The sequence below is a fragment of the Azolla caroliniana genome, unplaced genomic scaffold, assembly GCF_043228905.1.
Source record: "Azolla caroliniana isolate FFs.n. ecotype wild unplaced genomic scaffold, voAzoCaro1.0.p SCAF_9, whole genome shotgun sequence".
Classification (NCBI taxonomy): Eukaryota; Viridiplantae; Streptophyta; class Polypodiopsida; order Salviniales; family Salviniaceae; genus Azolla; species Azolla caroliniana.
The window spans coordinates 21497201-21517663 of NW_028230444.1; the positions used below are offsets into that span (position 1 = coordinate 21497201).

Here is a 20463-nt window from a genome sequence, read left to right on the forward strand (position 1 = left end):
GTAAACAGAGTAAAAGAGTTGTGTTTTAACATTATGTTGGAGGCTTGAGAGATTCCAATCTAGATCTGATGATGTAATGATGAAGCTTATTCAATCAATCATTCAATCATACTTTAGTTTAGTGCATTTCATTCATCATTATGTCATGCATTGCCTTCAAAGTGTGACAATAGTGATTATGAGCAAAAAAGTAAACATTTGATGGTAAATCACAATAAAGAGGTTGATTATTGCTTGCAAATGGAACAAGCAATTTTAGTTAAGTGAAAGCGCCTAGTTTAATAGAAAAAATGTGTAAAATACATAATGACTTTATTTATGGAGACATAAATATGTTCCCAAGAGTCCAAGTTAAGATGAAGCAATGCTAGTTATGGAAACACACACCAATTCCATTGTTGGTGAGCTATCACAATATGGAGGGCATGTGTAATAAAAGTACACTGGTAAACCAAGATACTATTTTGTGTGTTGGAACATTCTCTCGTGAAATAGTCAATATTCACATTATTATGATAGAACATATATAAAGATGTAATACTAATCGATATAAACAATTTCAATTACCACTTGATCTAGTGACGGTTTGAACATCACTAGATGAAGTGGTAGTTGAACTTGGTTCCCCCTCCCAATGAAAAACTACATGAATTTACACACCATCAAGAAGAGGAAGATGATAGGCTGATCAACCAAGGTCCACAAAATTGTGTTGCTAACTAAGCACACTTACCCATAGACAATATCTTAGAATTGTGAGATACACGCAAAAATACCTTCTAACTAGGGTTGAATACACAAGATTGCTCATTTTGGTTGGCATAAAAATGCACTCTATCTTGAGTTTTTATATTATCTTGTGCAATATGCAACACATCTTCATATCCCCTTAGAAAGTTTCGTGTACTTCGTAACTCATCATGATGTATATCAATCAGGGATCGTGCTTGAAAGCCATACATCAACATAAAAGGACTCTAGCCTGTCGATGTATGCTTGGAGTTATAAGCAAACTCCAAATTTGGGAGATAACGTTCCCATTTTGTTGGCTTTGTAGCACCGTATGCTCAAAGCATGTCCTCAATAATTTGATTTACTTGTTTTGTCTGTCCATTGGATTGAGAATGATATGTGGAGCTCATGCTCAATGTAGTTTCTAACTTCTTAAATATTTGCATCCAAAAGTTGCTAGTAAACTTTGGATCTCGATCACTCACAATATCCATCGATAACCTATAAAAACAGAATAACTCATCAACGAATTGGCAAGCCAATTCAGGAGATATAACCGTGGTTTTAGTAGCAATAAACCTGGCTATTTTAGTTAGTTTATTAACTACAACCCAAATGGCATCATGGCCTTTTTGGGTGCAAGGCTAACATGAAAACCAATGATGGTCTATGGATATACTTTCCCATTTATTGTTGAGAATATCCAAGAGATCATGTAAAAGTCCAGTGGATTTAAGTCGCTCGACTTTATGAACTTGACATTCATGACATTTAGTCACATAGTTATGTATGTCATGATGCATCTTAGGACAATAGAATTGAGTGGAGATGAGAACAAATGTGCAATGTATTCTAAGGTGCCCTGCTGATGGTGCGTCGTGGCATTAAAAAAGAATTCTCTCTTTTACCTCAAGCAAATCCAAAACACTAACCTTCCCATTATGGTAGGGCAATCCGTTAACAATGTGGAAGGATTCCTTTGAGGGTGTGGTGATGTCTATTCTAGACTCAGCTCTTGCCCAATATTTTCCAAAATAATAGTCACAAAAATATTTCAAGGACTCGTGGTCCATAGTTATCACAAAACGATTTCTGCCATGACTTTAGTGCATGGATAACTGCAAATAATTCCTTTTCTTGAACAGTATACTAGCACTGAGTAGGATCATGTTTCTTACTCTCAAACGCTATTGGTTTCCTTACTCACTTGCATCGGTTTCAACCTGAAAAGGTTTTAATGGATCTAGTAAAAGAAGCGAAGGAGCCTTGCACACCTAGTTCTTGGTTCCTTAAAGGCGAGGTCTAATGTAGCATTCCATACAATCGGGTTGTAGACTTATTTGTTTGATCTTTAAGAAGGTCAGTAAACGACGTTGTTAATTGGGAGTAATTGTGAAAAGATTTTCGTACATAGCGGACAAAACCAAGGAATGATCGAACTTCTCAAATATCCCAAAGAGTGGGCTAAAGTTTGACCTTCTCAATGTCGACTCCTCGTTCAATTATGAGATTTCCAAGGTATGTAATTGATTTCTTAAAGAAATCACATTTCGAGATCTTCTCATAGAACTATTTCTTGAAGAGTGGGCCAATGTGAGAAGGATCAATGTTGACTCCTCGTTCAAATATGAGATTGCCAAGATATGTAATTGATTTCTTGAAGAACTCACATTTCGAGATCTTCTCATAGAGCTATTTGCCACACAATGTTTGTAAAGAAAACGAACATGTTTACCATGTTCTTCTAATGTATGACTATAAAGTAGAATATATCATCCAAGAAAATAATGACAAATTTTCCAAGTTGTTTTCAAAAGATGTCATTCATTTCTTGTTGAAATGTGGTCGGAGTATTGGTCAAACCAAAAGGCACGACCAAAAACTCATAATGGTGATAGTGCGTACGAAATGTCGTTTTAGAAACATCCTCCTCACTTATATGAATTTGATGGTAGCCCGTACGGAGATCAAATTTTGAAAAATATCGAGCTTCTTGGAGATGATCAATCAAATCATTTTCCTGGGGCAATGGATATAAATTCTTGATCGTCACTTTATTCAAACATCAATAACTAATACATTTGCGCTATATGCCCTCTTTCTTTTTCACCAAGAGAACATGTACACCCCATGGAGCTTTACAATAATGTATATACATAACATGGTATTTGCAAATATTCCTTGAGTTGCTTAAATACCTCCCCCTCTTTGGATCGACTTAATTTATATAGAGGTATATATTGGTGCAACCCCAAGTAAAAGATTTATGCAATGGTTCATATTACATTTAGGAGGTAACACATTGGTTCACTTGGAAAAACATCACAAAAATGATTTAAGATGTCGTCAAGTAGTTGTTGTTCAAACGAAGATAAATTATCTGTGACACTATTGATATTATAAACTTGTAAAGAAGTCAAGGACATCAAGAATTTGACCTTTATGTTCTGCCTCTTTGTTTTTGTTGTCGTGCACTTTGTGTTGGAGCTTCTAACATTGCTCTTTTGTGTGATTCTTCCTTTTGCCGAACACGCGAAAAGCATATTGTCGCCTAAAATTGTGATCCAAGAATTTGTTGGGTGTCTTGCGTTTCCGAGCGAATTGCGATTGCTTAGTTCCAGGCTCTTCAGGTTTGCTATGTTCCTTCAAAATGCATTGATAACGAAAGACAATTTCAACGACATCTTCGAAGGATTTTGGATCCTTATTGTGCACTATCCAATGATAGTTAGAATTGGGAATGCCATTGACAAAACAAGCAATTAACCAATTGTCCCCATCAAGACCCGATTTTTGAATTTGGGTTCTAGGATGGGGAACATAATTGTTTAGTGAGGAAAATTGCCGACTAAAAAAGTTCATTAATGATTGTGCTGCCTTGGTGTGAGATGGAGGTTGTGGAAATGGACCCTTGAAAACAATGACAAAGCCTATCCAGGTATTCGGCAATTTGCTAGTAGTGCGAAGCCCAAACCACCAAAGTGGCGGCCTTACCCACTAGTTCTCGACCAACATATACAATCTTCGTACTATTTGGCATGGGATAAAACTCAAAATGAGACTCCCATAAGCTAGCCATGTGCAAATTACTTCTTCGGTTCTCTCAATTTTTTCTCCTGTAAATGCCTTGACGACAAATAATGATTCACCTTCATGTTCATCTGGCCTATTAAGATCTCGTGGCATACTAATGACATGTGCTCCTGGAGCACCATGAGATTGCCGAAGTTCAAAAATCTTGATCAAGGTAGAATTAAGGGAATTTTGTATTTGTAAAACTACAACTAAATTGGAATTTCCCTAGGAGTACTTCCTTGAATCCCCTCCACTTGGGAGGATGTCATTTGGTGATCATTATTATGAACCATGAAAATATAATGTCTGGCAAAGAAATAGGACAAGGTCAGACAAATAGCCACAACATATGGGCAAACATTAATTGATATATCATGATCTCATGTCAATACCCCTCTATACGTATGAGATGAGGTTCAAGATTGGGTAACTATGGTAACACAAAGGTGTTTTAAAAACCATGGGGGTAGAACATCTTTCCTTGATCTCTATATCGATTTTTTTATGGTAGCTTCCCGAGGCTCAACCATGTTCGCGTCATGAATAGTTTATACGCGAAAAAATGTAAATAATAAACTAAGTCTTTACTCTTTAAGTTTTTACTCTTTAAGTTGTATAACGAGAACCCTGAAGTGTACTTAGACCTAAAGTCTAAACATGTTTAGTAGTCATATGTATCAATCATGTTGTATGGTCATGATCATATTTGAACTCGAAACCATTAAACATTTGAGCTAACCAAATGTATTGAATGTTTAATGCTTATGCAATTGAAAGATATGTGAAGGCATGTACCCCCCCCCCCCCCCCCCTTTTTTTAAAGGTAAACACATGTTCCCAACATCCTTATTTCCCCCTCATTAACTAGAAAACTGTATTCGTACGTTAACCAACCTCAAGTCTCATCATTACAATAGTATACCATAAGGAGTAACCTAATAGTCAAGCCAACACTAGCCCTATTTTTTGTAGTAGGCTCACGTCACCCATCACATGGTTATTTTCATTACAAATGCCTTTCATAATGATGATCTCATGGTGGCCCTTTAATCATGTAACGAGTGTGGGATGTTGGATGCAGGTTTCATAAGGGTGACCTTGCACAAAGTGGGTCAAGCCCTTACGCCCACAACATCATTGTGTCCATGCATGTTTAATTGTTCATTTAGCAAAATCCAGATGACCAAGGGGGATAACAAAGAAATTTGTTAAAAATGGATGGTGACTACTCCTTTCCCACAAAAAATGTTAAGACAACCACCAAGATCATTACCTCAAATGGACAATATTCGATATACCAATATCATGTAACAAATTCGTAATATATACATTTTATATTTATGACATGTATACGATCACATACTTATATATGTGATCACATATGGATATATAAAAGAATTGTTAACAAAACATAAACCAACGAATGATGTAATTAAGATATTTAATCGAGGCATGTAGCCTCTACGCACACAACATCCAAAAATAAGAATGTAATACACAATTGAGGTTTTGACCTCTTACGCATAAGACTCAGATCACATATCAAATTCGTGGCAATTGAGGTATGGCCTCATACACATACATAACATATGTACGTTTTATATGAACAAACTATGGCCACTACAACATAATTGAATGGTTAACATTTTAACATATCGACTTAAACATGATTGAGAATGAGAGAAGAAAGAATAGAAAAAAAAGTTCATGAAAATAAAAGGAAGTATCGAAGTTCCTTTTTTGACGACTTTCTGGATCAAGCTTGAATGACTATAGATCGATCACCATCCAAAACAAATAACAACAACAAAAGAAACATTAGAAAAATCACTCTGATACCATATGTTAGAGATTATTCCTAATGTAAACATCAAATACGGAAATAAATGATAGGTAGATGAGAGAGAGAGAGAGAGAAGGGTGTCGATCCACCCGACCACCCTCGAGCGAAGGGATTGTGAGGGACTCAAGCCTTGATCGGCGTCCCATACAATCGCCATGGCATTGAATTATGCCTAGTATTGACGCGCGCGCTACAAGAGTTTGTTCACTACAAGGTCATAGCCTCGACGTAGTCAAATAAGGTGTCACTAATGAGGGTAGTTAGGCCTCATATTTATAGCTAGACCTAAGGCCCCCATACAAGTTCACACTTGGCCCTTGTGGGTTGTCTCAATTAATAGGATTAAAAGTAATCCTCACTTCATTACACTCTCGGTTTACCCTCTCATTTTTATCTTCGTGTGTAAAATATTGCAGTACAAGTTACCACGAGATAAATTATGATCATGCCCGTAAACAATGATACTAACAATCTACCAATCATCTCTAAGTTCCATCTACTAGAGAGGCGATTGGATGCTTGATCAACACACATGAGGTTTATTGATTCTGACTCCTGAGTAGTGGATGAGTTTTCTGATAGTCTCAGTGTGAAATGTATGCAGTCATGCCCGTAACAATGATACTGACAATCTACCAATCATCTCTAAGTTCCATCTACCGGAGAGGCGATTGCATGCTTGACTAGCACACACGAGGTTTATTGATTCCGGGAAGTGGATGAGTTTTCCAATAGTCTCAGTGTGAAATGTACGCAGTCATGCAAGTAATAACCAATCATCTCTAAGTTCCATCTACCAGAGAGGCGAATTGCATGCTTGACCAGCACACATGAGGATTCCGAGAAGTGGATGAGTTTTCCGACAGTCTTCAGTGTGAAATGTACGCATGTGAAGTCCCTACGGACCCGACAAACGAAAAAGTGGATAGTTGCCTAAGTGTGAACACAACATAACTACCACACTTATGGCCAAGAGAGACAAAGATGCACTCTCTGTAAACATATTCCTATAACATATTTCCTGTTTCTCTGCACCTTCCAGATTTAGGGCAGGAATCATCCAAGATTAGCAGGTTGGGTAAAAACCTGGAATTAGGGTTTTTTTCCCTGTACGAGAAAGCCAGGAATTAGGGTTTCCTGCCTTACCCTGCCCCATGTTTGTTCTGAGCTGGAAGCCATTAATGTAACACTGAAACCTGGTAAGCTTACCTTTCTTCTCTCTCGATCTTGTGAAACCAGTTTAAGAAATGTCTCTTTGCTTCCTGAGTTGTCTTTTTTTGTTTTTGTTTGGTTCTGTTTCATTGCTTTTTGGAATCAGAAAGAATTGTGTTGATGTCCTCTTTCACTTCTGAAGCTTCCTTTGATGGGCTGAAAAACTGAACAAAATATAGCGTCAAACAAATAACCTTTTGTTGCCTTTCATTAAGTGTTAACCATGGCATTTGCTCCTAATTGTAAAGAAGATATGGTTTACCAGATGGCACTGTCCCAGTATGAAAACTCTCCTACACAAGATAAATCCCCACACCAAATCCCCACCTTAGTCCCACCTCTTGCAGCATTTCATCCATGTGGTCCGATGCCATTGTTTCTTCCATACATGGGAAGCCTCACGACAACACCACTTTGTGCCACCCAAGAGAGGCTGGATGGTATCAATAGGTTTTCCGGATATGGTGTAAGGACTGAAGCAAACCATGTTCAAGTCAGACATGGTGTTGGTAAAGACAAACATGGTGAAGATAAAGACGGCCAATTTAATCTTGATGTCATCAAGAAGTCGGACAAAGAGATGCACAAGAAAAGATCAAAGAATTGGACTAGACGTGAGATTTTGAGTCTCATTCGGCTGAGGACAGAACTTGAGGATTGGTTTTCAAGGGTTGGTCGGAAAACCGAGTTGTGGGACCAAGTTTCTCTTGGTTTGAGAAAAGACAAATTCCGTCGAGATGGGCAGCAGTGTCGAGACAAATGGGAAAAGCTTATGGCAGGTTACAAAGAGGTGCGAGATGGTTTGAAAGAGAGAGACGCCAATCCTTTCTATGAAATCCTTCATCCAATGATGCTTTCACGAAGAGTATCAAGATCAAGGGAGATTAAGACAGATATTGATGCCAATGAAACCATGAGAATCTCGGTTTATAACAAAAAATTATCATCATCATCAGCTTGTGCAATCAAAGAAGTGGAGAAGGAAGAACATCCACCTATGATATTTAATGGTCATCTAGATCAACAAGACTATATCGATGACACTGGTGTTATGAAAGATGGGACTTTGAACAAGAGGAAGCGTTGCCAAAAGTACATGACTGTCCCAGACCTTCGTGCTATACGAACAATCTTTGAAACTTTGATTTCTCAACAACAGAAGATGGTCAAAGAGTTTCTTGTTACATTGGAACACAAGGAACAGCAAAGGGAGCTAGTTCGGCAAGAAAGGGAAGAGGAATGGAGGGCTGAAGAGCACGCCCAAAGTCAGGTTTTGAACAATGTCATGCTATTGTTGACGCAAAAGCTTGTTGAACAAAGGATTCAAGGAGAATCCTTTGGTGCTCAAATAATCAACAATCACTCAACCCATCGAGGACCTGTGCCCAAGTTTTGGAAAACTGCCACACATTAAATGATTTAAAATGGAAAAGGTCCACACTAATCCAAGTATCACTGTGTCAAATCAAACAAGATAAAACACAAAGCAGAGGGATGATAATTGGTGGGGAATATTTGTTCCCCCCGCCAACTACATTGGCTCAAAGCTTTGAGTTTGGTTGATGAGAATCATCTTGTTTATGTAATAATGCATATATTACATTGGAACTTTTGCATATATGTCACATTGTATAACCCTATCCCACGAATTCTGATCTATCTATGTTGCCCATAATATGGTTAGTCTTAAGTTACAAGAAATTGGATTATTTATAAGAAGCAATAAATCCTTGAGCTGAGGAAAGATTCGAGGATTTAATGTGCTTGCATAAGCATGAGGTAGAGAGTATGTGATTCGTGAGCATGTTAATAAATGAAGAAGGTATAAGTTTTTACGAATTAGTTAGAACACAGAGAAGGCAAACAGTACGTCAAGATAAGATCATTTTGCTAGGCTATGATAAAGCCTCCTGATATATCACAATAAATAATGTATATTTATTCGTGTTGTGTTATAAAAAGGGTTTCTTGTGAGTTGTAACAAATTTTATGTTACCATAATATCATCCATAATTATGATTCTCATTCGGTAACTAAATTATGTAAACAGTAGTTGGATCTAAAAGCAACAAAAACGAGGTATATACACTTCCAAATTTGAGCAGGATATTGTTCACGAAATGTGATACAAAAAGCAAATTATGCTACAGAGACAATTCAACAGAAGATTTACATATTTAAAACCAGCATTATGAAAACAATAGCGATGAGATAGAAGATAGAACACATATTCAATATATTTGTATAAAAATCTGCCATTACAATTTAAATTCTCTCTTTTTTTTAGTTTTAGTGTCAAAGGAAACAAGAGGAAGTAGGAATAAATTGCTGAGGTGGCAAAAGGAAGCATAGCAAGCAGCCCACCCCAGAAGCTCATTGATGCTGACGAGAGAGGTCGAATTTCTTGACAGCCTTCTTCCAGACATGTGAGATGGAGGAGTCTAGGTCTTGGAAGAAATTCGAATGTTTCCTCCGTGGCTGTGCGGCTGCCACTAAATGCTTCACTTGTGATGGTGGTGGTGCCACTGCAGCAGAAGAAATTAATCCATGGCCACCTCCACTAGTGCTGTTACATCGTCGACCCATTGCTCTTGCTATGGTGGGGGGGCTCTGCTGCACTGGTTCTGAAGAAGTAGAAGTAGATATTGTGGCCGCTGTAGTAGTAAATGACGGAGAAGATGACGACGGCGACGAATCCAATGTTGTCCATGTCCCTGTCCGGCTGTTGCTACTGTTTCCTCTTGTACTTGCACTCTTCATCAACATATCTGCCTTCCTAGCTGCCCCTCCCCCACCACCCACTGACCTCTGCCTCGAAAGTATTGCTGCCACCGAAGGTTCATGCCGTGGCATTTGCTGTTGTCTCATCTGCTGATTATGAAGAAGAAGAGCAGCACCGTGAGGCTTCTTTGCAGAAGTGGGCACACCGCTCCTCTCACAAGACACCGGCCTCTGCTTCTGCAATGGGGTCGTTCTCCGACACTCGCCTCCAGTGCGGCACAGTGATGGCGATTTCGGGCCAATATTCGTATTATTACCCGATTTCAGCTTATTTGCAGTTGTTACCTCGTAATGACTGGTCGAGTTAGATGATCTTGTGTCCGATGTGGTGGTTGGGGAGGATGCGCTGTACTGACCATATGTTGTGGGCGATTGCGTCTCGAATTTTATGGCAAGATTCTGGGCCAAACGCTGCTGTGGCTGCCTCCGATGCAGAGGCTCTTCCCGATCATGGCCCGCTGCCATATCACCAACAATCTCTGGATTAATCTTCCTCCCTTGATCCATACTCTTCCGCATCAAATCTTCCCTACAGCCACCACCAAGAATCACAACATTCCCATCAACTGGTTTCAGTGTCTCAGCCTTTCTTGTGGCAGAGGGCACCATTCCTCTCATCTCACCAGATTCTTGATCTTGGCTAAAACTGAGTCTCTTGAGAATGCCATTGACTACATTCCCTCTCTTTGCGAGAAACTCACGGTCAGAAGATTTCATATTCTCTGGATTTTCAGTATGGCATCTTTCCCTCTCCTCAGGGTTTTGTAATAGAACCTGATACCAGTTCTCAAAGTTGAACTTCTCTCCAACTTTTTGGATACTTCTTTCTTCAGCCCCTTCAACTTCTTCGTCTTCGTCTTCTTTGATAGCCTCAGCCATGGCAGCTTGCATGGCCTTTTTTATCTCCGATCGGCTTTCCATTTCATCTTCAAACAAGTATGCTTCACAGTTCCGACTCTTCACATTCTCATCCACTGATTCTTCCTCACAATTTTCTTCAAATGCTCTCCCCTTCAAGAGACTTTTATGGTCCTTGATCAAATCAGCATCATAACTAATGCTCAAATCCATCCAGCTATGGAGATCAGTGTCCCAAGCATCACGGCTCCTCTTTGTGATCTTTGGCCTCGCCATAGCCTCTAAGCGCTTCCTCTGCTTCAAATTCCCTTCAGCTTCTTCCTCAGCTACATCACAAATCTTCCTTTGAGACTGAAGTCTTGCAACCAAAGCAGTACATGCATCTTGGTTTCTTCTTGCTTGTTCCTTGTATGCTATACATCTACAACAACAGAAAACATGTCACAAAATTCCTTAATCTGGCAACAATAGACATCTATATTCTAACAACAAAAAAGGTTACCATATTATTGAGCTAAGCCAACATAAGAAAACATTAGACTTACTGTTGCATTGTGTCTCGAATCATCTTCTCAAGGCATATTCTATAACGTGACTGTGATTCAGACCATTTCCTTTGTTTGTCAAGCTTCGCTCTTTGCTTGGCAAGCACCCTCTCAAATTCTTCCAACATTGATTTCTCCTTCTCATTCCCCATCTTCAAATCTCGTAATCGGTTCTCAAGCTCCACGAGTGTTGCCTCTTTCTCTTTCTTTTGCTCCGCTTGATTTACTTTGATCCTTTCCTCTTTTTCGATTGCAAAAGAAATGGAAGAATGCCTATCCTTAGGGATCCTATTCTCTTTATCATGCTTCGATTCATCTCGCATATCTCGCATTGATCGACACTGCAGATTTGAGAAGCACAAGTGCATTGAATTAATATCGATTGAAGCATTACAACATTTAATCTTCAAAAGAGGTAGAGAACTTTTAATAAGAACCCACCAGCTTATCTTTGGTGTCTCTGTTGGCAAGCATTGACCCAGTACACTTGATCAATGGTCTTCTAATAGTTTCTTCTTCATCAAGATTCCATCTTTTTCGTCCTGCAACAAAAATCTCATTAAGGTATATCAGCAACAGAAATTAATTGATAAAACCTCAGGAGAGAAACAATGTCTGTCACTGATTCACTAACCAGGATTCCCATTATGGTTATTGTTCGTGTCAATACTCTTCTTTACAGAGTCATGGTCCCTCATCTTCGCTACCGTTACTATACAAGCTGAGAGTAATCCCATCTCATTCACTCTTTCCAAAAAGATCTTGGGACATGAGTGGAAATCCGCCATGGTTTTCTCATCGATCTTCTCTTTTCTTCCATTAGCGAAGAATAAAGAGAATGATTTATGTCTGAATATACACAGGAGAAAACATGATAATTCAATGAAGGAGACGTAAAGGCCCTCTAATGACTCTAATAATCTCTCATAGCGTAGTAAACCATAAAAGCACAGGTTTTAAATTTAAACCCTAACGACATAGATTATAAAACCTAGGGTCCTGGACCATAAACCCTAGAGAGCAAGACTAGAAACCCTAAAACCTATACTTAAACGCCTTAAAGGTATAACCTGAAATCAGCATCGGTGGAGGAGAAGATGGTGAGGAAAACGTTCACTGAAACTCCTGCCTGCAAATCCCACCAAGGCACGAGAAACTCCAATTTGTTTCCTTTCTTTTGCTGAACCTGCCATTGAACCAGGCGCAAATTGCTTGGAACACTCTTTCCTCCTCCTGTGTTTACAGACAGACAAACAACAAAATCTGATCAAGCTTAGACATTTGTCCCATGTCAGAAATCAGAGATTGCTCTAGCCAACATTCAGATGCATAAAACACGATCAATTGGAAAGGAATGTTGGAAAATAAATTATGTCAATCATATTATGTCAAATCATGTAGTGCTCCATGATTGGATCTTCTAAATGGTTTATGTTCCAATTGGACGACGAGAAATTATGAGGAATCGCAGTGTAATAATAGCAGATTCTGAACTGTAGCATGAATGTGTGTGGATTCGTGTCTTACGTGAACGAGGGAACCAATGATCGATCGACCATGCAAGTGGAGATCCCTCATGAGCCTTCCAATATATGACATTTCCATAGATGTCCACCCGGAATAGGGCAGGATCGAACCCTGCATTCCTGCATTTGATGAAATGGACAAGTGTTTTCTGAAAATGGAGGCACATGAATTGCTCTTTCAAAATAATAGATTGATCGCTACTGATCATAGCGTTGGTGATGCTAATCACTTACCCTAAGTGATCTAATTGAGCCCATAGATCTTCTGCATGATGATTAATCCTTGCGTTGATCCCTTCCTGCTGCTCCTCTACAACAGGGAACAGAGCATCCATCTCTTCCATTCTAGCGGCCTGTGATTGCGCAGCGCAGAGAAAACAGAGAATTAAAGGTAGATGAAGATGAAGATGAAGATGAAGATGAAGATGAAGAAGAAGAAGAAGAAGGATCTAGCAGAGAATCATAAAAGAAAATGTAGCAGATGAAAATCGGAGGGTATGCATTGATGCCTTCCGAAATTATGCTTCACCTCATCTTCAAGAATTGAGTAAGGGTGGAAGCTGTGAAGAGGCCCCTGAGGAAAAGCTCGGATTAGGGTAGTGGAGGCCTGCTTGCAGAGCTTCTCATAGCCAGGTGGGTATCCGAGGACACTGTCGACTACTCGTTCGTCGTCTGCTAGATTCGCCATAGCCATGTGAAGAAGAAGAAGAAGAAGAAGAAGAAGATATGGCTCCCCCTCTCTTAATCGTCCTATCCCTTCCTTCTCCCGCTTCTCTGCAGCCTCCTTTCTTTCTGATTTCCTTCTGTTTCGAAGCTCTTGCAGAGCGCAGTATTGAGCTGAGCTTGAAGAGTAGGAGCTACTATTATGGCTGCACAGATCAGAGAGACCAGCGATGGCGGAGGAAGAGATCAAAATGCAGACAGAGACGACAGACTGAGAGAGAAAGAGAGAATTATGCAAGCATAGCAGAAGCAGTGCAGGAGTGTTATATAAAAATTAATCAGTTAGTTAAATTAAATTTAAATTAAACTAAATTAAATTAAATAAAATAAGAAAAACAGAGGGAAGGAGGAGAGTGGGGACACATATTTCTCTGTATTTTATCTAATTTATTTGTTTATTTATCTATTTATTCAGTTATTTCATTAGCTATTTATTTACTTATTTATTTATTTATCAATTTATTTAGTTATTTATTTAGCTATTTATCTGTTTAGTGACTGAATGAATATTCCTGCAGAGTCCCGGATACACTACTGCCAAACAGAAAAAAATTAAATTAAATTAAATTAAATAATTAAATAAATAATCGAATAAAAAAAGGAGGCAAAAATAAACAAATACATACAGAGAGAGACCAGGCGGCAGCTCTTTATTTTCATTCATTTTTTTAAAATTTCTAATTTTCTCCCTTATCTTTTTTATTTTGTTTTATTTATTTATTTACCTTTTTCCCGAATTATATTCGTTTGTGTCTTTATATTTTTATATGTTATTTTGGGGGTCGGGCGGGTGGCGAATTTAAGAGCCACCCCTTCTCTCTCTACACACACACACTCTCTCTCTACGCTCTGTCTACGGTCTACATACGCTCTCTGTATACGCTCTTCCTCTCTATACGGTCTATATCTGTATTATCTGTATACGCGCTTTGTACGGTCTGTCTCTCTCTTTCTCTACATACGGTCGCTCTACGGCAACTGCCTTCAACGGATACGAAAATGGAATCCGCCTCGTTTTTTATTCCGCCCAAATTCAATTAATTCTTCTGTTTCCTTTTTTTTATTCGATTATTTATTTATTTATTTATTCGTTGATTGGTTGGTTTTCTTTTTTTTTCCTCCCTCTCCTCCCCCCACGTCATTAATTAAAAACTACATCACTAATTTAATATTTTTTTATTTTTATTTTTAAAAAAAAAAGCTTTTAAAATAACATTAAAAAAAGAGACCCACGTAAATTTAACACTACATGCTTCATGAAATATTTTCTTCCTTCCCCTTGTTTTATTTATTTACAAAACTAGCCCCTCTCCATTTTATATTTATTTATTTACAAAACTAGCCCCTCTCCATTTTGGTTCTTTATTTATTTATTTACAAAACTAGCCCCTCTCCATTTTAGTTCTTTGTTTATTTATTTACAAAACTAACCCCTCTCCATTTTAGTTATTTATTTATTTTATCACAAACCTAGCCTTCATTATTTGCCGTTTGCCCCCCCACCCCAACCCTTTGTTTTCTCTCTCTCCTTTTTGCTTCTGTTTTCTCCATATTTGGCCTTCAAATTGCCTCCTACTTAGCTCTCATAGTAGACTCTATATAGTCAGTCTACTAGTTAGTACTAATTCTAGCTCTTCTTCTTCTTAGTGGTTATTATATCAATCAATGAACCCAATAACAAATCCCAAACACCCCTCTTCTTTTTTTTAGTTGTCACTTGAATGTATGGAATTTCTTTCACACTAGATATGGGATATGTTTTAGATCTCTCCCATTCTTCCTTTACCTTTAATACTTAGTATTTGCCCCACACCTTTTCAACCCTCTCTCTCTCTCTCTCTCAACTCTTTTTCCCTCCTTATACATATCCCCCCACCCACAAATAAGAACAATCTCGACACCTATGTCTATATCGATGATGATGATTCTTCTATCACAGGTGACGCATATGGTGGGCAGATCATTCATAAATATGTATATGCACGACGCACATGTGTTGGGCGATCTAAGTTTTCCGAATGCATGTTCTACAAGGTTTTTTGTCGTAGGGCAACGAACAAGTCACTCGTAACTATGTACATATAGGGCCTCACACGTATATTTGAATATGCATATTAGTTTCTGATACAAATTCTCACAAGATTTTGTATATAGATTCAATAAGAAAAAGGGTGCATTCATTTTTTTCATGGATATATGTAAGAGCTTCTTACGTGGAGTTTACACATAGCGAATCTCCCCTCAAACCAACACTAGGACATTGAAGTAGAGCATGACAATTTGATATTATCTTAAAGGAAGAAGTAATAGCAAAGATCTTCTTGAAAGGGAATTTGAGATCTCCGCGCATGTGATTATCCAAACTATATTATTTGTAACTTGTAAGTTTGTAACACTTGAAGCTAATTTGTTGATATCCTTTAGTCACCTCTCATATTGTGTTAAATTTTTTATCAAGTCAACAAGCGTAACTACTATAGCACTTTTGAGCATCCACAAACACTTCTTTTATAAACTTAACCACGACATCACCTTTCAACATACATCAAGGTCATTCTTATCCTCTTAGAGCACTCTTGCATATACTTCAATCCCTTTTTCTTTATCTACTAAGGTGCAACTAGGTAGCTTTGACACCCTAGTGCGTATTGTTAGGTCACTAACAAAAATGGAATGGGATTGCTCGAGTCTTGAATTACCGCTGTGACAATTGGATCTTAATCTCCTTCTACAGACTTGGTGATCCTCTATTAGTAATAATCATAATTGCCAACACACTTTTTTTAAAGCGCATGAGTAGGGTCATTATGGGAAAAAGAACAAGCATGCTTTGCTAAATAACAATTCATTAACTCTTGTTAATAATAATTTCTTCCTAGGGATCATGATAGAATAATTGTGCTCATTGGAAAATGTAATAAACCTACTAGACCGCACTTTGAATTGGTTCCTTTGATTTAATCCATTATAAACACATAATGGGAACAAAACAAATGTAAGTATTGTGTTTCCTGGCTTCAAGTAAAAAAACAGTCCAAACCTAAATCCCACAATGATATCTCAATGTTTGTGCATTTTAGATTGGCGAATCCATCCATATCAAATATCATACCAAAAGCACACATGCCCCTAATTCAATTTACTACATATTCCTACACACATAATCCCTTGATCTCTTTCTTGGAACATGTGCCTACACATATGTAAAGGGAACATTTTGTCACTCAATAATATGCATCGTACTTAAGAGAGAGCTTAAGCCTTAGACCTACTCATAATTGGTTAGCATTCCATCATTGATCCCTTAAAAAATTACACACGCAAGTATTAAAGACACCATTGTCTCCCAAAATATTCACTTGTATTGAAACAAAGCAAGAACTCGAAACTTTTTATTTCTCTATAACTAATGTCTAAATGTCAATCAAATAATTATCATGGAGTTTGAAAGAGAATAAAACGACAAACTGTATTTGAAATGGTACATTGCAATCTAGTCATAAAGCACGTGCACGAGTGTGTGTGTGTAAACATGGTCTATGGTTTAAATGATTTTCAAGGTCCATATTCACATAATTATTGCAAATTTATATCTCATTAAACTTGATCTCTAATTATTGACGTAAGAGCATCGACTTCGTTATCAGCCACCCTATCATATGCATATGACCTATCATTTTATAGCCCTCTCACTAAGGCCTTTTCAAATTTGGGTGTGCAGTGCCAAAAGTTATGACCTTTTCTCCAAAAAAGCCCAAACCCAAAAGTACACGGTGTTTGGTAGGCATACTATTCTACTAAAGGACCGTCATAATCTCCATGTTATTGTTACAAAATCATTTTTTGTGTTATGTACCATATTTCATTAACACAAACTTTATTTATCGAGTCAAGTGCAACAACTTGGTTGTTGATATCAACTATCAATTTAGAATCCTCTCAATAAGATCTCCAAATTTGGAGAATGGTGTGAAAGATAATGATCTTTTCAATAAAAGAAACTCCAAAGGCTCTTCAATAGAAACCTCTTTCTTATTGGGTCAAACTTGAGTCCACAATTTTTGCAATCTATTTTTCTTGAAAAGATTGAAATCATAAATAATGCGTCATGAGGATCAATGTTGCCATGTCACTACTTTGGCACGTTGGATATATGTTTTGATATTTCTAGTAGGATTTTTGATTCTATCATGTTGCAAATATCCTTGTTATCCAATCATTACATATATTTGTATAAGATTTTACATGAAATTGCCCACAATCTTGTTGATATGTTAGAATTGTAGCCAATGGATTCGTTCAATGCCACATTCGAAGCCGTTAGGAGAGAGAAATCAAGTGCAGAATGTATTGCCAGATCATGATAAGGTACAATATGTATGTATGCAATATTTTTTTTGAGATGATGCAATAACTCTTTTAGCATGTGTGGTTGATGTGAGATTGCATCTACATCCATGTAAATATGACAAGTCCTCTTGCTACATGTTGTACAATTTAGAACATGACACGTCATTCTCGTTCGTAGAAATCTCAGATGAATGATAACTATAAAGCCTAAAATGTGGTGAACGTTCTACACATTGTTACTTTATATTTCTGCATTATATGTAGTGCATCTTTATTGATGATTCTCTTTGGTTATTTGCAACTTTCAATTCTAATCGGTTGGTTGTAGACTAATGGCAAGGGATTTATATACATATAGATCTTAATCTCCTATGTGGATTTTTCACAATATCCCCTCTTCTCCTAAGTATACAAATAACAACTTTCATAACTTGTTGCTTTAAGTACATTATTTTCCTCGTTAAAGTACTTTGTATATTAAACATGATAATATTTAAGGCTATTGCCCTTATCATGTAGTGAGGATCTTATGACAAGGTAAACTTTTTGACTTACTAACCTTGTGGGGCATAAGGGTTCAAAAAGAGCACATACATTGACCTATATCATTTTCAAGGATATTTGTCAAAGATTAATATTCTTTTTGTTCAAGATTTGGGATTAGTTGAAAGAGGGGCGTGAATGTGATGAGATACATAGAGAACATACATGTGAGCTAATGAATGCAGATGATGTGTATGGAAAGTGGGGAGATCACTAGTAAATAGATATAACCAGGTATAGATTGGTTAGAGACATGCAAAAGTGTAAGATAAATAAGAGATGTCACCCAAATGTAAGTAGACGTCTTGTGGCGAGCTTTTGTACAACCATCACAGGGTATATAGTAGCTGAGAATCATGGGATAATTTAGGCAAGGTCTACCCGATAAAGGGACTAAGTTGTGTACAAAAGGACATATTTAACTAATGGAGTATATTCTTTTTTGGGAAAAAAATTTGTAATATTCTTATTTTCTTTATTGTTCTAAATCCACATATGTTTATCTTGCAACCTCTTAATATTGGGATTTATATTTTATTTGTTCAAGATTTGGGGTTTTACTCGAGACAAACTCTAATATTCTTATTTTCTTTATTGTTCTAAATCCATCCATATTTATTTTGCAAGTGTTACTTGTCTATGCTTGCATGATTTTTTGTTCACCTCTCTATTGCTCCTAGTTCAAAAGCATGGTGGTTCTTAGTAGGAATCAACAACCACTCAGCTCAAGCCTAAACTGAACTGGTAAATTGTTTTTAAACGGTTTAGCGGGTGGGAGGTTCGGTTTAGGCTTGAGCTTTGTTAAACAGTTTGAGCTCATTTTGGGATGGCTCAAGTCGAATCAAACATATATTGAGCCAAACTAGTTAAGGTTTAAATAAAACTAGAGCATTTCTTATCCCGAGCTACAACCAAGGAGCCCTCAGTGAGCTTCCATTGTCCCTCGTTAAAGATCTTGTAATAGTCATCATCAACTAGCCTACCAATGGAGATAAGATGTAATTGAATATCAAGTACATGCATTGCCACCTTTGATGGTTCATCATTTCTCATCTTCACAACTCCAAAATCATATGAAGTATATGAAATAAAAATTTCCCTTCTAGATGTAACATGGAACGATGCCCCACTATCAACAACCTAATTAGTTTCATTGTAAGCAAGATTAATCAGGTCTTCATCATAAACAACGAGAAAATCATCTGAGAAAATTGTATTAACATGATTAGAGTTATCATTATTACCCTTCTTTTTAATATGCTTACTACTAGATGTATGCCTCTCCTTTTTCGACTTGAAGCAATACCTTTTTATATGTCCTATATTGCCACAGAAATGGCATTCTAACTTTGTTTTCAACTATCAAGACCTCTTGAGTGTGATGATGTCCCATGTGTCCTTCGTCGCAACTAATCATTTATAACACTACTCTTCACATATTCCATAGTCACGGTTCCATTTAGGATTGCATTAGTTAGAGATACTCTAAAGTTTCCCATGAGTTGAGAAAAGTTTTAACAACCAAAGAGCAAGTATTTTATCATCCAAATTTATGCCTATACCAAAAAGTTTATCAAAACATCCTTGAAATTCATTCAAATAATTAGAGGTGGAATTACCTTCTTTATAACTTAAATGCATTATTTGTTTATGCAAAAACAACTTATTATTACTTGCCTTAGATGCATATAAAGTTTGTTCCATAAAGCTTTAACATCAGTTTCATTCACAATATGGTTTAAAATGTTATCTCCTAAACATTGTGGGATAAAGCCACATACTTCTTGGTTCTTGGAGTTTTACTATTAGGTTTCAACGCTACAAAAATAGGTAAGTGTACATTTTTAACGAAAAGTACATCTTTCACCTTACATTTCCATTTGGTGATAGTTTGTGCATGTGTCATTCAAACAAACCATCGTAGAAAAAATCATCTCCATAAGAAAGTGCTAGAAACTTGCTTTGATACCATTTGATAGGAGTCACAATAGCACTTATTATGAAACAAAGATTATGTTCTACAAGTTATTCCAGAAAAATAACAAAATAAACAATATTTTTATGCACAATACAACACAAAATCTTTAACATGGAAAACCCTCAAGGAGGGATAAAAACTAGGGTACCAAGTTAAGAAACAATTCATTGCCAATGTTCTACTCTAAATATATTATGATACTATGTATAGAGGAAAATAAAATTTTCTATAATAGCTTAAACCCAACTAACAAGATACAAAAGACCACCAAAGACTCACAACACGTGTTTAGTGATG

At 37.2% G+C, this 20463-nt stretch overlaps 2 protein-coding genes across 3 annotated transcripts; one reads left to right on the forward strand and one right to left on the reverse strand.

Annotated features, from left to right (window-relative positions):
- Window positions 1-6666: 6666 nt before the first annotated feature.
- On the forward strand, window positions 6667-8470 carry LOC147860601 (uncharacterized). 2 transcript variants are annotated; one of them, XM_087325174.1, is made up of 2 exons: window positions 6667-6849; window positions 6969-8470. In XM_087325174.1, exon 2 carries the CDS (start codon window positions 7086-7088, stop codon window positions 8274-8276), a length of 1191 nt encoding a protein of 396 aa, XP_087181300.1. In that variant the 5' UTR covers window positions 6667-6849; window positions 6969-7085; the 3' UTR covers window positions 8277-8470. The 2 variants fall into 2 exon arrangements, with proteins under 2 accessions (XP_087181300.1, XP_087181301.1); XM_087325175.1 differs by having other exon boundaries at window positions 7128-8470.
- A 599-nt stretch (window positions 8471-9069) lies between these two features.
- LOC147860602 (uncharacterized) lies at window positions 9070-13281 on the reverse strand. Its single transcript, XM_087324940.1, has 8 exons — window positions 13102-13281; window positions 12807-12925; window positions 12574-12692; window positions 12117-12279; window positions 11681-11895; window positions 11488-11588; window positions 11047-11387; window positions 9070-10922 (listed from the first exon to the last, which is right to left on the reverse strand). Exons 1-8 carry the CDS (start codon window positions 13264-13266, stop codon window positions 9236-9238), a joined length of 2910 nt encoding a protein of 969 aa, XP_087181066.1. The 5' UTR covers window positions 13267-13281; the 3' UTR covers window positions 9070-9235.
- Between the last annotated feature and the right edge of the window lie 7182 nt (window positions 13282-20463).

Excerpts from the sequence above, each read along its gene's own strand:
- LOC147860601 (XM_087325174.1), top strand. The coding sequence starts at position 7,086 with ATGGCATTTGCTCCTAATTGTAAAGAAGATATGGTTTACCAGATGGCA.
- LOC147860602 (XM_087324940.1), bottom strand. The coding sequence starts at position 13,266 with ATGGCTATGGCGAATCTAGCAGACGACGAACGAGTAGTCGACAGTGTC. Across the intron at positions 12,926-13,101 it reads ACTCAATTCTTGAAGATGAG|GCCGCTAGAATGGAAGAGAT; the intron begins GTGAAGCATAAT and ends GCGCAATCACAG. Across the intron at positions 11,388-11,487 it reads GAGACACCAAAGATAAGCTG|TGTCGATCAATGCGAGATAT; the intron begins GTGGGTTCTTAT and ends TCAAATCTGCAG.